The sequence below is a fragment of the Gopherus flavomarginatus genome, chromosome 13, assembly GCF_025201925.1.
Source record: "Gopherus flavomarginatus isolate rGopFla2 chromosome 13, rGopFla2.mat.asm, whole genome shotgun sequence".
NCBI lineage: Eukaryota > Metazoa > Chordata > Testudines > Testudinidae > Gopherus > Gopherus flavomarginatus.
In genome coordinates, this window is record NC_066629.1 from 4,706,743 (window position 1) to 4,723,673 (window position 16,931).

At 49.4% G+C, this 16,931-nt stretch overlaps 1 protein-coding gene across 1 annotated transcript; it reads right to left on the reverse strand.

Moving 5' to 3' along the window:
- Positions 1-3,117: 3,117 nt before the first annotated feature.
- On the reverse strand, positions 3,118-16,327 carry LOC127033534 (periaxin-like). The gene is made up of 3 exons (XM_050921475.1): positions 16,296-16,327; positions 14,498-14,846; positions 3,118-3,332 (listed from the first exon to the last, which is right to left on the reverse strand). The coding sequence occupies exons 1-3, from the start codon at positions 16,325-16,327 to the stop codon at positions 3,315-3,317; spliced, it is 399 nt and encodes a 132-aa protein (XP_050777432.1). The 3' UTR covers positions 3,118-3,314.
- Positions 16,328-16,931: the final 604 nt, after the last annotated feature.

Here is a 16,931-nt window from a genome sequence, read left to right on the forward strand (position 1 = left end):
TAGCAACTCTCTTTAGAGCTAGAGTTGATCAAATCTAAATCTCTGCTCATCTTCATTAAAAGAGCCATAAAAGGTGCCACAACACTTATCTTCCTTTTTCAAGCAGAATAATCCTATAATCTAAGCAAGATCTTGCAGAGGTACTGAAGTGATGTACTAGCTTATCCTGCTAGGAGTCTGAGTAATTATATTCTTCAAGAGTTTTCATACTTCAACAAAACAGATACAAATCCAAAAAAATTAACTCACTTCTGTGGTTTAGAATTTAAAGTTAAGCGTTCCTAATCGGAGTAGGGGATTTAAAGACAACCACTGCCCCATTATTTTAAAATCTCAGCTTTAAAAACCTCCAAATCAAGTCTTGACCATTATAAACTGGTAAGGCTTAGTTAGAGCCTCCTACCCACCAAAGGCCCTAGAAGTTTTGAAATAATTCTGGAGAATCAAAATGTATCTAGTTTAACTGTAAACAACTCTGAACTTTGTTTGTACATACTGAATTAATCCTAGGACATGTTCTCTAATTCCCGCTTACACCATGCCTATCCTTCTAGAATTTGACAAACTTTTCAAAGTGCACTTTCCATTCTTTGTACTATATGGCACTGAGGTGGTGGGGGGAAAGAGGGGAAGAAGGATAACATTGCAAAAATTCACTCAATTGAAAAAAAGAAGTTAAGCTCCTTTGTCCAAATAGGGATCGGTAGCATAGCATGTCCTATCGGTGGGAAGTCTACTTTCAGCAATTACTAACCTTCAATTAGCAGCAGCTAAATACAGAGCAAAAGAAATTAAGGTATTTCAAAAACCCCTAATGGTGGAAAGCACATTTCCCTGAAGATGGTGAAGAGGAAATTATTTTCCAGAGAATTTTACACAGGGCACCTTCATGACAATTCTCCCAAGGGGACAGACCCTACGTAGTATTCATTGCAGTTGCGGTGTCGGGCTGCGTCATCCCGTCAATAGCCAATGCACGCTCAAAGCTTTAGAAAAATGGACCAACAGAGAAGGTATAAAATTATTTCAAAATTGGTGGCACCACCCAGCCAGGGAACAGGTATACATGGTGTCAATAAGGTTAAAAATGAACTTAATTGAAAAGGAGAAATTTAATTAATTAAAACAACCTGTCTTTTTCTTGCCTTTATGGAAACAATACATATCTCCTAACATCAAGGCCATGTTAAATCCAAACCCCAACACAATTATGGAAAGTCACCTTCCCAATGACACACATTTGAAGCAGTAAAAGAATGGACTCCTCTCTAGCTGCTCCCCCCCTCACAACAGTTGCTCCGGATCCCTTGGTGGCCTGCCTCTTCTCACTACTTGGCTCTCTCACCAGGTCATATTTTTTCCCACCTCTCCTGTGTGGACAGAATGTCATTACATCTGATCCTTGACCGCAACTCTTCACCCCATGATGCTTACAGCCTTCACGTAGACATTAAGTTGCCCATATTCTTATAAATCAGGAAGCTCAACACCATCTTCCAAGGGGTTAGTGGGGGAACAGAAGCCCTCACATTGGAAGCCAGTACAATCAAGGTCTGCTCTGTCAGACACCTTGCCACTGCCTCCCTGGACTACTACTTACTATAGCCTTCCCTCAAGCCTTTTTCGCTATCCCTTTCTGGGCTCTTTCTAATGAGTAGCATCACCCAGGGTTTCTCCCCAGAGGTCCAGTTCCTGTCCTTGTGTCAGGATCAGCTACAGGAGCTTGCTCCAATCCTGTCTCTGTCAGGTAGCATCCCCTGGTCTTCTGCCTTACCCTACAGGAGCTTTCTTATTCTTGCCGGTCTTACCCTTCTCATTACCAAGAGAGACTGCAGAGTTCTTCCTTTCTCCCTGCAACCTCTTTCTGCTTCAGGCTGCCTCTCTTTATAGCACTCCCTAGCTCCTCCCCAGCTGGGCTTCATTTCTCATTAGCCCTTGCTTACCCTCCAGGTTCAACCATGTGGGTTAACTGGTCTCTCCAGCCCACATTAAGCCTTTCTGCAACCCCCCAGCACAGGGACCTAAGTGTAAGAGAGAGCACCTGTGTCACACGCAAACAGTCTACAATGAGTATGACAAGGAAAAGAATCAGTTTGTGCAGCAACACCTCATTGGACTATGATCTGAAAAGCAACAGAAGTAGGGTTGCACTGCACTGGCTTTTTGGCAGGAGAACAAGTTTCTGCTTGATGTTATCCTCATTTCACTACTGACTCAAAGCAGGGATTTTGGGGAATATGTTCAGTCCAACTGTCTCCTATGTCCCATAAAAAAATCTATGTGGATTTCTTAACACAAGCCTCATAATCTACTTTGCAGGGACATTAAGGAGGGTTTTTGGTAAGAAAAGAAGACCCATTTCCATAGATTAGATGCGTTTTTGTTTATTTAGTACAAGTCAAACACAACTTCTACCAGGTAATTTCCATGAAACAAGACTCTCACAAATACAATCGTATACAGCAGAACAGACCAACACTGAGCACTGTCCCACCGTCTAACTCTTCAAGACTATACAAAATTAAACAGAAAAAGAGCAACTATTACAAAGAATTAGCTACTACTGGAGAACACACCTGGCTGATATGTTTTATTCAGGACTGAGAAAAGTGGCCTACTTCAACAGTAATTACTTTCCTCAAATGGACTAGAACCCAACCTTTCTCCTGCTTAAGTGATGAAGTAGGTTACCGTTACAAGCAAACTGGTATAATATGTAAGATGCATCGTTCTCTTGTGCAAGACTAACTCCTCCATACATTGTACTTATTGATGAAGGTAAGTGATAGTGTATATATACCAGCATGAAAGAAATTACATTGTTATAGATTATGGACAGTTGAACATGAAGTTTATGTTCTTTGCTATACAATAGTTTAACTTTCCAATATAATCTACTAAAACAATACTCAAGTTTTAAACAGATTTTTACTGTTACTATAAAGCAACAGAGAAACATGTAAATGAAACACACAAAACAGTTTAGCAGCCACTACAACATCCATTAACAGAGAAAACAAGAAAACTTTAGTGCAGGGAGTGAGTTGACGTCACTTTGCCTTACATACTTGGAGGTCCATAACAGGATACAGGACTCGGTGAGGTAACGTAGCTGACTTGATTCATCCTAGGATTGACAGTATTATGGAACTGTGAAGGATTACCATAGGAGGGATTTGCGGGATGCCAAGTGCTAACATAACAACAGGCAGGTACCAAAGAGACGAGATAGTCAAACCCAGGTGGAGGTGGCTGGCCATAGGGATCTGTCACTACTGGATAACATACTGTTCTGTGGGATTGAGGTGTAGGCTCTACATTTTGGAAAGTAACTGAAAAAGACACAGGTGACATATTTTAACATTCTGGCCATTTTTATGCAGTCCTTCATTTTCATTACAATTGAAACAATTGTATGACACTGACAACACAGAACATATCTAGATAAACAATAATTTATGCCCATATGATGAGTACACTGACAAGAAGACCATCTCAGCTCTTGAGTAAGTCTGGAAGGCAACCTGCTCACTCACAGAGGTGTTCCAGGTCTGGTTAAGTATTCATTACCTATTGATTTTATTTCTTTTTGTTGAGGCTCAGAGGAAGGGCAGATCCCCTTTTGAACTTTTCTGGGGAGCTGCAGGACAGTAGGGGATTTAAAAAACAAAGCAAAAGAACACCTCTCTTTGTAACCTATGACTAGATACTATGGTGATGGATATGGGGTAAAGAAACTTAATAGAATAGGTTATAATTGCAGCAGAACTGCAAGCCTGTGTCATTGTCATTGATCAATTAATACTTGTGACAAAGATATGCCAGTTTCTTCCATGTTTACTCCATTAGCCCAATATCAGAGACTTTTGAATGAGTCCAAACATCTGCACTTTGACATCTTTTACTCATTTAACACAGCCCCTCCCTCCCACCCTTAACTAGAAGCCTCTTACAAAACTGTTGAGTTGAGCTAACTGTTGCTGTAACTTTATACACAGTGGAAGAGAGCCAGAGATCATGGCTGTTTAGACAGCCAAAACATCGAATAGAGACCAATAACCATGGCTCCAGTCTTCCGTTTTTAAAAAACATAAGGGAACGGCTGCTAGTACTCAAAATGTAGGATTTTTTTTTAAATACAAACATCATTGTGGTTTGATGTGTGTGGGTCAGAAAAGAAAAAAAGTGATGAGGTCCACACAATTTTAAACACTCGACATCCTGCCCAGCTTTGGAAAAAGAAGGCCCGTCTAGAAAAGCAGCTACGGTCTACCAAGGTCAAGCCAAAAATATATTTTTTGTTTCTTGCTGGGTTACCTAGCCCTGAATATCAGCAATTCTAAATCATAAACTTAAGTAATATATCAAAAACAGCAGACACCCAACCCTAGAATAACCTATAAAGGAGCAGGGCTCACACATTCAATTCTGATTTTTTGCCAGCATCTATCCCTGGCTGTAGGTAATGAACAATAATTTAAAAAAATGATAGAAGACACTATCTCCTGTCACCCACCTATACAGACCATACATTATCCTCATTTTACATTAGAAGTCAATTTACCCCCCCCCACATGTGTTTTCACCAATTCCAGACGCCATTATATGCAATTCATCATTTGTCTCTTCTAATGGGAAATGTAAAGAGGCCCATTACACTACTCCAGTGAGCTACAACAGTTAGTCACATTGGTCTGCAATTTCAGTTGACAAAGCAAGGAAAAAGGACCATATCAATCAACTCTGCTGTGTCAATTGGTAAATCAACAATAGGATGCCCATTTCTACTTAATGGCTCACACTCACATACACAAATGGTCAGCCGAAAAGACTAACCATTTTCTGTTTCCGGGGGAACTTGCTGGACACCATTCCTCCCAATGTCAGTGTACAGCCGAGGTACTGACAGCTCCACCATGGGAGCAGGCTCAGTGTATGCTGAGTAAGCTTCTGCAGGTGAGATTGAAGATTTCCTGAGTGGGGGTTCTCATGGGGCACTGGAGGGTTATTGGGTGCAGGGGGTCCCATAGGTGACTTGGGGGGGTTATAGGGTGGAGTGGGGGTCCCAGGAGGGACTGAAGATTCCTTGGCTGGGGGTTCTCATGGGACAGTAGAGGGTTATTGGGTGCAGGGGGTCCCACAGGTGATGTGGGGGGTTATGGGGTGGAGGGGAGTCCCGGGAGGGACTGGAGGACCTGGCTGGGCTGCTCCATGGGAGGCCAGGGGTCTATGGGTTGGAGGGAGGCCATGGAGCATCGGGGGTTCATTGAGTGCAGGAGCCCATAGGTGGCTTTGGGATGGAGAGGAGGGCAGCGCCCAGCCCCTCACCTCACCCCGCGCTCTGGACGGCCTCGCTCGATTTCTCCATGGTCACTGATGTCACAGCTCCACACGCAGCAGAAACATGCTCACAGGGCGGGGCTGGGACGGGGGCGTGGTCATCGGGGAAAGGGGCGGGACCTGGAGTGAGATGGGCGGGGCCTGGGGATGATAAGGCGGTGTGTCTTGGGGGAGAGGAGGGGCCTCTGTGGGAAGGAGCAAAGCCTGAAAATGGAGGGGCATTGCTGATTCTCCGGGGAGGGGTTTATTAGGGTGTGGGCGAGGCCTATGCATATTTGGGGCCATGGGGCAGGGGCTAGGGGGTGGGGAGTGGGACTGCACCACTCAGCTGACATGCTGTGGAGGGGGGAAGCGGATTGAACCACCCCGCTCACACGCTGGGTGGGGGAAAGCATGCCAGCCACTCACCAGGCTCTCCGGGGCTGAGGGGGAGGGGTGTGCCACCCCTCCAGGGCGCTGTGGGGCAAGCCATATTGCCGGGAGGGGGAGCTGGGGCAGAACGGGCATGCCAGACTAGGGGCTGGGGTTCTCCTGCTGCCCCCACACACCCCGGGTGGCCAAGATCAAGGCCACGTCGAGTCGGACGCTGCCCCTCCCCACACCCCCGGCGGCCGAGATGGAGGCCCCATTGGGCCGGGCGCTGCCCCCACACAGCCCCCGGCAGCCGAGTTCAGGGCCCCGTTGTGCCAGGCGCTGCCCCTGCCCCCACACACCCACGGCAGCCAAGTTCAGGGCCCTGTCGGGCCAGGCGCTGCCCCCACACATGCAGTGGCCAAGACGGGGCCCCGTCATGCTGGACACTACACCCACACCCGGCAGCTAAGATCGGGGCCCCGTGGGGCCGGGCTCTGCCCACACACAGACAGCGGCTGAGATCAGGGCCGCATCGCACTGGGCGCTGCCCACGCACACAGGGGCCATGATCAGCAACAAAAATAATGAAACATCTAGAAGACATGAGCTGTGGGGGAAGATTGAAAACACCGGGTTTGTTAAGTCTGGAGAAGAGAAGACTGAGGGGGACATAAGTCTTCAAGTACATAAAACACAGTCATAAAAAGGAGGGTGATAGATTGTTTTCCTTAACCACTGAGGACAGAGCAGCAGTAATGAGCTCAAACTTCAGCAAGAGATGTTTAGGCTGGCCAAAAACTTCCTAATTGTCAGAGTAGTTAAGAAGAGCAACAAATTAGCTAGGAAAGTTACAGAATCTCACTGAAAAAAAAAATCTCACACTTGGTAAGGCAACTCTCATCTTTTCATGAATTTATACTGGCTCCTGTATTTTCCACTCCGTGCACCTGATGAAGTGGGTTCTAGCCCACAAAACCTTATGCTCAAATAAATGTGTTAGTCTATAAGGTGGCCATTGTTTTGGCTGATACAGACTAACATGGCAACCCCTCTGAAAGTGCTTCTCATTGGACGTTTAAGAGCAGGTTGGACAAACACCTCTTGAGGATGGGCTAGCTCAGTACTTCTCAAACTTTTGTACTGGTGACCCCTTTCACATAGGAAGCCTTGGAGTGCAAACCCCCTTATATCAAAAAAGTGGTTTTAATTTATATTTAACACTATTATAAATGCTGGAGGCAAAGCGGGGCTTGGGGTGGAGACTAACAGAAATTTGGAGTAGAGACACTACCATTGAGGCCTTTATATATAAATATATTGTAATTAGTTACTACACCAGGGGTCGGCAACCTATGGCACGCGTGCCGAAGATGGCACACGAGCCAATTTTTAATGGCAGACGGCTGCCTGCTGGGACTCCACGTGCCATTAAAAATCCTGCAGACGCAGCAAGCTGCGGGGTCCTTGGTCCAGCACTGGAGCGCTGGCTTAGCACAGCAAGCCACCGGCCCCTCCCCCGCCTTCCCCCCGAGCCCAGCCGCCGCTCGCACAGCGCTCTGGGGGGCTGGGGCTGCGCGCTCCCGCGGGGCAGCGTTTGGCTCCGTGGGGAGGGAAAGACGCTCCACGCTCACCTGGAGCCCTGCTGTCGCGTGCACAGCGCTCTGAGGGGCGGGGCGGAGCAGGGCTGCGGATGAGCGAGGAGCCTCATGGTAAGGAGGTCGGCTCTGGGGCTGGGGGGGTGGCTAAGGGGTGGGGGCAGTTAAGGGACAGGGAGCAGGATGGGATGGTGGTATACTGGGGGGTGGTTAAAGGCGGGGATCTCTGGAGAGGCCAGTCAGGGAGCAGAGTGGGTTGGATGGGGGGTGGTATACTGGGGGGTGGTAAGGGGCAGGGATCTCTGGAGGGGGCAATCACGAAGCAGGGTGGGTTGGGTGGGGGGCTGGTATACTGGGGGTGGCTAGGGGCGGGGATCTCTGGAGGGGGCAGTCACGGAGCAGGGTGGGTTGGGTGGGGGCTGGTATACTGGGGGTGGCTAGGGGCGGGGATCTCTGGAGGGGGCAGTCACGGAGCAGGGTGGGTTGGGTGGGGGGTGGTATACTGGGGGTGGTTAAGGGGTGGGGATCTCTGGAGGGGGCAGTCAGGGAGCAGGGTGGGTTGGATGGGGGGTGGTATATTGAGGTGTCATTAGGGGTGGGGATCTCTGGAGGGGGCAGTCAGGGAGCAGAGGGTTGGATGGGGCATATGAGTCCCGGGGTCTGTTTGGGGGGTGGATAGGGGTCAGGGCAGTCAGGGGACAGGGAGCAAAGAAGGTCCTGGGGGAGCAGTTAGTGTGTGTGGGAGATCTCTAGAGGGGGTTGCCAGGGGACAAGGAGCTGGGGGAATTGGATGAGTAGGGAGTTCTGGGGGGACTGTCAGAAAGCAAGGGTGTGGAGAGGGGTTGGGGCAGGCAAGGAGCGGGTGGGGGGGTCGTATGGGTCCAGAGTTCTGGGGGTCCTGTCAGGGGGCGGGGAGCGATTAGATAGGCACGGGAGTCCAGGGGGTCTGTCTGGCTGTGGGGGTGTGGATAAGGGTTGGGGCAGTCAGGGGACAGGTAGGGGGTAGCATTCTAGGGGGGCAGTCAGGAGATAAGGGGCAGGGAGGCTTAGATAGGGTGTGGGGTCCCAGGAGGGGGTAGTCAGGACAAGGAGTGGGAGGGAGTTGGGAGTTCTAGGGGGGTGTAGTCACCCAGCCCTCTGCCCTGAGCCCTGACCCACCCACACACACACACACAGGCCCCTGCTCTGAGCCCTGTACCACCAATCCCTCTGTTGACTCCTTGACCCCCCATGACCCCAGCCCTGCCTAGCACCCACATACATACCCAGCCCCCCACCCTGAGACCTGCACCTCCCTCACATGCCCCAGCCCTCTGCCCTGACTCTTGGACCCCCCACATCCCATGCACCCTGTACATCCCCACCCCCACCCTGAGCACCAAACGGGAGCCCCTGCACCCTCACTCACATTCTCACCTGCACCCCGCACACCACATGGGAGCTGCCCAGGTAAGTGCCCCTACACCCAAACCTCCTGCCCCAACCCTGAGCCCTCTCCTTCATTCTAGCTCCTGGCCAGACCCTTCACCCCCAGCCCTGTGCTCGGTCCACTCCAACTCTCAGCTCAGTGCAGAGAGAGGAAGAGAATGGGCCAGAACTAAGGAGAATGTAAGTACCCACCGTATGTGGGCAGGGCCGGGACCCCAGACCGGCACTGGGCTGAGAGGGTCTGGCAGCCGGGATCCCAGCTGGCAGGAGCCAGAGGATGGAACCCCTGAGCGGCAGTGAGCTGAGCCACTCAGCCCACTGCCAGTCTGGGGTCCCAGCCACCAGCCCCACACAGACCGCTGCCGGTCTGGGGTTCTGGCTGCCAGACCCTTCCCAGCTGCGGTTCTGCCCGCAGGCCCCACTCAGCCCACTGCCGGCCTAGGTGAACAGAACCCCAGACCAGCAGCGGGCTGAGTGGGTTGGTGGTGTAAGATCAACATTTTAATTTATTTTTAAATGAAGCTTCTTAAATGTTTTGAAAACCCCTTGTTTCTTTTATAATACAACACTATTTTAGTTATATAATATATAGACTTGCAGAGAGACACTTTCTAAAAAACATTGAAATGTGTTACCGGCACGCAAAACCTTTAATTAGAATGAACAAATGAAGACTCAGCACACCACTTCTGGAGTAGAGGAATGTGCAAACCAATGAGGCCTTAACATGTCATTTACAGCCTCAAGCCTTGTCCCTGTGACAGGATCTCAAGGACAGACAGAAATGTTACCCAGTGTCAGGAGGAGAGAGGAAAGCACTTCCCCTCGTGTATTTCTCCAGGCTGTTGTACAAAGCAGCAGAGGTGCTTTATGGCATTTTCTGTAACTGATTTTTTTCATGTTGGTGTGGGAGGAAAGACTTAGACCTGCCAACTTTTTGAACCTATGAATGTGAAGTGACCAAGTGATGAGTTAACAATGATGCTGTTGCACAGGATCTGACTGGAACTGAAAAACAAAAAGCCCTTAAAGTGGATCTCTTGGGTGAACAGAATGAACTGATTTGTATTCAACCTTGGAAGGCAATAGATTGTTACATCAGTCAGAACAGCCTGGTTTGGTTTGGTTTGGTTTGTTTCGTTTCACTGATTGGTTGTTTTCCATGATAAATTGCAGAGGGTTCAGAGAAGAGCGACAGGAATGATTAAAGGCTTGAGCAGGGAGAGAAGTTTAAAAAGAAACTGAACATTTCCTGCTCCTACTGGCTGTAATTGCTAAGGATATTTTCCTTCTCTACTCCAGAGTCTCTCTGCTACCAGGTTTTGAGAAAGTCAGTCCCCCTGCAGACTATGGCAGAGCAGTTTGACTAAGCTGCAGGACTCACAATGCAAGAGTGCACCTGCTATAGCACCTTGACCGATCATGGGCTAAATCCTGCGGCCCTGGCAGCCCAGGATAACCTCCCACTGATGATGATGGGAATTGAGCCTTTGTAACTATCTGCTGGTACCTGAGGTCTCAGATGTGAATTAAACTAGGGGCAGATACAACTCCAGCCAAACAAGTGAAGGATGTAAGTCAAAGAGCAAAGCTGGCCCTTGGGATCTGCTGCAGTCCCATAACCACAGCTGGGAGGGAGAAGAGGGAAAACGCCTGGAGCAGCCCCGAGAAAATGAAGTTTGTCAGTGAGATCAATAGCAATAAATGTGAAAGAAAGGAGTGCTTTCTCCTCTGTGCTGACAGGTTTGAATTGTGTTTCTTTGAGATAAAGCTTTAAAATATCCTGCTCTAATTTCAGGATGGGTCTGTAACCATAATCAGTCTCTGTAGAAGTGGGACTTTCAAAATTCCCAAGGAATTTAAGGGGTTGGGTTCACAGTTGGTCATCTGAGGCCAGTGCAGTAGAGTTCAAACGAAAGACCAGAGAGATGAGAACAGGGATTGTGGGACACCTCCCGGAGGCCAATCACAGCACTGTAATCGACCAGGGGGTCTACACTGGCACCATGGTGCTGTAGCCCTGGCGCAGAAAGCTGTACTCCTCTCATTGGGGTGTTTTGTTTACAGTGCTGCAACAGTGCAGTTTCTGTCCACTAAGTGGCTTGGCAGTGTGCACACCTCAGACATTACACCACAGAAATCTGCTTTACTGTGCAGAAACTTGCTAGTGTAGACAAGGCTGTAAAGGGCTTACGTAAAAATTCAAACCTGGTCATACTGGGTTAGACCAATGGTCCATCTAGCCCAGTGTGCTACCTGAGAGTGACCAGCGCCAGATGCATCAGAGGGAATGAACAGAACAGGCTTGTTGACCCGCAAGATAACCGTCTTTCACCCTTACCTATAACTTCACTGTTGTCGATTCCTACCTATCCTATCTCACCACACCTCCCCCGAGGTCACTGGGCAAATCAGGTGTGAACCACTCCTTTGATACAGACTGTCCCAATCTAGATGAATTGAGGCAGACTTTGGGCCAATGTCAGTTTGGAAAAAGCCCTCTTAACCCAGCAGATTTCTCAAAGCATCTGTTGCGGTGAACCACATGTAGTGTGGATGCGTGAACCCCAAAGATATCAAACATGAAAGAAACACAAGACCAGTTCTGAGGAGGTTTCCAGAGCCAGGCCTGAGGGTTAAACAGCTGTGCTCAAAAGGACAAGGGGACTCAGCACCTATAAAAATAACTGGTTGCAAAAACAAAACAAAAATTAAATTAAAAAAAAACAGCCCAAAAAAACAACCCAGAAAAGCTCCCATCACACATCCATCACTATTATAGATATTGACGTCTTTTGCCTGATGTGACATCTTTCCTTTGCAAACAAGAGACCTGGGGACCGCTGTGGCTGTTACCCTCTAACTGGGTAAAAGTTTGCACATCTTGTCTTGAGTAATTTTCTTCTTCACAGAAGATTTATTTTAAAATTTATCAAAATAAATTCCATTTGAAATAGTAATAAAATAATTACAGTCTATCCTGGGTCTCTATTCCCACCCCCACTCTAATTCCTTTGGAGTGAGTGTTTAATTTCACGATTAGTCACCCTTTCCTAGATAGTAGGAGGGGACAGGGAAGAGAACTAGAAGAAAACCTGTATTATATTGTAACACTGAAAGTTATCACAGAATCAGCCTCTTACGTTACACTAATGAACTTCATGTTTAATTTCATTGTCGCTGGTAACAATTTAGACAACGATTACAAAATATAAACCTATAGGGCAGTTCCTTCTTAATTCCCATTTCCACCCACTTAGCTTTGTGTGAAGTCACATTCTACAATAACCTAGGAGCCTTCCACTTCTGTGAGTTCACTTCTCCCTGGGGCTTCTCCCATGAGTGTGTGTGGAAGGGGTCTCATGCTATGTTGGAAGACTGCATCATGAGAAAAACCACCTGTGCTCTATTTTCACACTTTCTGATCTTTCAGAGTAGCAGGAGGTGGAGAAGTGATACAAATGCAAAAGACTTAAGAGCAAAACTAAGAGAGCAAACCACAGAGTCTGGACTCAGCATTCAAGTATTCTGCAGTCTGAACGTGAAATCTGATACATTCCCTCATTGGCTACCATCATTTGCCCGGCATGGAAGTGCTTCTTGTCCAACAAGGCAGCCAGATTGGGACCCATAGGCATGGAATGGCTCTGAAGAAACCAGCTGTTTCTCTCTGTGCTTCATGAAACTTTGGATCCAAATGGTAAAAGACAGTTATGCCCAATTTTATCATGGCGCCTTTTAGGACTGTGACCAGTGCCACTGAACTAGGGAGCAGGGTTCTAAAAATAGTTGACCTGGGCCACAGGGCCCCATAGCTTCCATCTCAGGGGTGAAAATGAACCACTAAGTACCTGCAATTTCTACTTGAGTCCTTATCAAACCTTTGACCTTAAGTATAAAATTACTCCAAATGTCTGACGTAGAATTTTTCACCAACCACGCAATATAGCAGTAGCGATACTGAAGTATAACTCCCCCAAATAGGCCCTTTGATTTCTTTAATCTGGTGGCACAGATTTAAACGAGGGACTAAATTCAGGTGTGGTTTAGAATCCCTGTAAGACAAATGTCAGGTCTCTATTGAAAATAGGTCTCTTTCTGCAGCTACATCACATTCAACACAGATTCCATTTTCTACACATTTGCAGCATCTCCCAGGATGAGCTGAACAGAAACGTCACTTCCATTTTTCCCATCTCTAACTAGCTAGGGATTGCATTTCCCAAATAATAGACAACATGCAGCTGATTAGGAAGGAGATATCTTCAGGAGCGACCTCCTGCAGGGCCTGGGCCACAACGGCTTTGGGAGCCCAATGCATGGGGATTTTGCTGAGTTACAAGCAGGGCCGGCTCTAACATTTCTGACGCCCCAAGCAAAAACTAAGAGCACCGCCCCCCACCCCCCAGCGTGACGTTGCGCCGCCCAAGTCGCCGCCCATCCCCAGCATGACGTCGCGCCGTCCAAGTCACAGCCCCCCAGCACTGTGGCCAACCAAGTCCTCTCCTCCCTCAGCGTCGCGTCACACCGCTCAAGTGGCTGTTAGGAAGATGATCCTGTCCTGATAGTGCCCATCACCACCAGATAAAGAAACAGATCTTAAGATGGTTAAAGAAAACTTAGTTTGAAAGCAGCCTGTTTGGCAAGAAATCACTTCTTAATGCTTGTGGTTGCGAAACCCTCATTTTTGTATTGTTTTATCTTTATGGCCACCATTTTTACAATGTTAATCAGTCTGGTTCTCTAATTGGTTTTGTCTGCTGTACAATTAATTTTGCTAGGTGTAAGTTAATTAGGGTAATGGGATACAATTGCTTTGAGAATTATGCTTCAATGTGTTAGGATTTGGTTAATTAAATTTCAGTACAATGATTGGTTAAGCAAAGGTGTAGCTGAGAATATTACTATATAAACTGAGTCAAACAGGAGGAGGAACAGGAACAGGGAACGGGGACACAGGATAAATGCTCTGTGGCATCAGAGCTGGTGAGGGGGACACAGGGAAAATGCTCTGTGGTGTCAGAGAGGGTAAGGGGGTGTAAGCCGGTTGTGTCGGGGCTCGTCCCCCTCAGGCGCGGCGGGGAGCCAGGGCGCCTCCTTACGCTCTGCAGTCCGGGTAGGCTTAGCCCTCGGCAGGTGTTGAGCGGGGTACCGGGTCTGTAAACAGGGTAGAGCCCCAGCCCTCTAGCCGGGGTCGGGGCTCTCAAAGTCAATAAGCCCCGGCCCTTGGACAGGGCGGGCAGCAATAGTTCAGGCTCAGGCCTCTAGAGGGGCTGAGCAAACACAGTATCAGCCCAGGCCCTTGGCTCGGGCGGGGCACCAAACACAAGTCTAGTTCGCTCTGGCCCTCTGGGTCAGGGCAGCGCAGTGGCAAAGTCGAAGGGGCCCAGCCCTTGGTCCGGGCGGGGCACCAAACACAAGTCTAAATAGCTCTGGCCCTTTGGGATCAGGGCAGAGCAGTGGCAAAGTCAATGGGGCCCAGCCCTTGGTTCGGGTGGGGCACCAAACACAAGTCTAAATCGCTCTGGCCCTTTGGGTCAGGGCAGAGCAGTGGCAATAGGCGGGAAGAGGGGGAGTCTGCCACCCGGTTACGGGTGGCAGGGGGAACGCAGGCCCTCCCACTCCACTGCGTTCCAGCCCGGGGCCCTAGCAGCGGTCAAGACCCGCTGCGGTCAGTGGGGATCCTGGCCGCAACACACTGACATGGGTTTGGGCTCTTCAGGAGCCGAACCAGGGTCGGCTATCCCCCGGCCACTTCCAACCTCCCCCTCTCTGGGTACCTGGTCCTTGCCAGCATCATCTGGGGGGTCCCAGACCATCGGCTCCTCCGGGTACCGGTCGTGGGGAAGCTCAGGCCACTCCTCGGGGTATCGGGCACACGGCAGGTCAGGCCGACGTTCCTCCGGGTACCGGGTCTGAGGCAAGTCCAGCCAGCGCTCCTCGGGGTAGTGGGCGTGGGGCAGGTCCGGCCAGCGTTCCTCTGGGTAGTGGGCGCGAGGCAGGTCCGGGCAGCGCTCCTCCGGGTAATGGGCGCGAGGCAGGTCAGGCCAGCGCTCCTCTGGGTAGTGGGCGCGGGGCAGGTCCGGCCCGGCAGGAGCCCAGGCACCAGCATCTGTCCTCTCCAGCACCCTGCGCGCAACTGAGTACTGGGGTCGGGCTTTTATACTTCCTGTCCCGCCCCTTGACTTCCGGGGGGCAGGGACAGGCCATGTTGACTCCGCCCACTGAGGCGCCTGTTCTGGCTCGTCCCCTTCAGGCACGGCGGGGAGCCAGGGTGCCTCCTTACAGGGGGACACAGAGTAAATGCTCTGCAGTGTAAGAGCGGGTAAGGATGACACGGGGAAAATGCTCTGCAGTGTCAGAGCTGGTAAGGGAGACATGCTGCTGAAGACCCCAGGCCCCCTAAATCCTCTGGGCAGCCCTGGGTGACAGTCATTCCCTTGTCTCTGTCGGGTATTCCATTGATGTAGGTTACTCCCAGCTAGTCCTTAATGACCCATTCATATCACCCCATGACAGCTACGTGACAAAACACCTCACGTCTCCTGCTCCTTATAATCATAGCAATACCAGTCACAGCAGGAAACTGAGGTGTGTATTGGCATCATACAAGTATCACCAAAAGTCCCACCTCTATCTCAGACACACTGCTCACAGACCCTGGAGAGAAAGCAAAGCACAGGAACTGGACGTTAGTCCAGCAAACACAGTGGAGGACAAGCTGCAATCCTCACACACTGGTCAAAAAGGGGAGGCATATGGGTCCCTACCCATAGAGAGGGGCTGGCTAGAGGCCTGATACTTGAGGAGCCATTCCTTGAGCAGACCATGGAGGCAGGTCAAAGGCTTAGCTACTCCTGAACTGTGACATTGCAAAAGCACATTTTGGGGCATTAGGAAATCTAGTGACTCAGGCGTAATGGGAGGGAGAATTAAACTCTCCCAGTGGGAGGAGAAGGCTGGGGAATTAAACCTAAAATTCAGGAGCAATAGCCTCTAATTCTTCTGGAAAAGGAGAATATAAAAAACAAGAACTGGGCCATGCAACCTCAGGAGGGACAGACTCAAAGATCCAAGGAGCCTGGAGGGAAGACAGTTTATGACTGCTGGAGATGGGGAGGGGGGGACAAGACTCTCTCCAAACTCTCACTCTTCTTGACCCCGACCTGATTTTATGATCTGTGACCTAGTCTCATGTCTTGTGGGCAATTTTATACTCGCTAGAGGTAAGATGTCATGATCAGAGTATTGCTTATTAGCTTGGAACATGCGTGGAGGGGCAAGGAGGTGAACATAAAGAAATGGGTTATTAAGGGCAGGTCGACACTACAGATGGGATTGACACTCTGAGATCGATCTAGCCACGGTCGATTTAGTGGTATAATTTAGTAAACATAGCCTAAGCTTGCTATAGTTCAGGACCTTATATTAAGTTGAGGCTTTGTGAGAGTGGTTATGCTGAAGTCAGGGATTTACCTGAGGTTTGGATAGGGATTAAAGGTCTGGGATCCCCCACAGCACTAGATCCCCAAACCTCTCCTCCCTCCCACTGACCCCATCAGCCCACTTCCTGGGTACCCTTCCTCCACACTCCTCTCCCCTTTTCCCATCACTCGCAGCCGGCACCACCTTCCGGCACCTTGGGAGCTTCTTGTGTTCCCTCCTCGTCTCTCATTACCTCCTCCCTCCCTGCTGCCTGCTAGTCTATGGGAGATAAGGAAAAAAAAGGGGACAAAGAAACTTGTCAAAACTTGGATGATGAATAAAGGTATGAAGTTATTACTGCTCAGGTTCTTTAGAGACCCCACAGCTTCTAATAACCCAGGGGACAGGACTCCTTACCCAGCAAGACCACTGTCTCATAGTTCTCCTGCATGATATCCCAGTAGAGGGCTCTCTGAGTGGGGTCCAGCAGAGCCCATTCCTCCTTGGTGAAATACACAGCCATCTCCTCGAAGGTCACTGGTCCCTGAAAGAGAAAGAGTCCAACACTCAGGACCTGCTGCCCCACTCACAACCCCACTATTCACGCAACAGCAGCATCAGGTAAATAGAAGCTCCGGGAGGCACATGTTAACACAGTCCCACCCCACCTTGCCTAGAGCGGCCAGGAGGCATCAGAGGGTGGAAGGAGAGAATCTTTGTGTCTCCCAGCTGACAGACGGAAGCAGGGTCATCACATTTATCACATAGCTATGAGCCAGAGCTTAATAT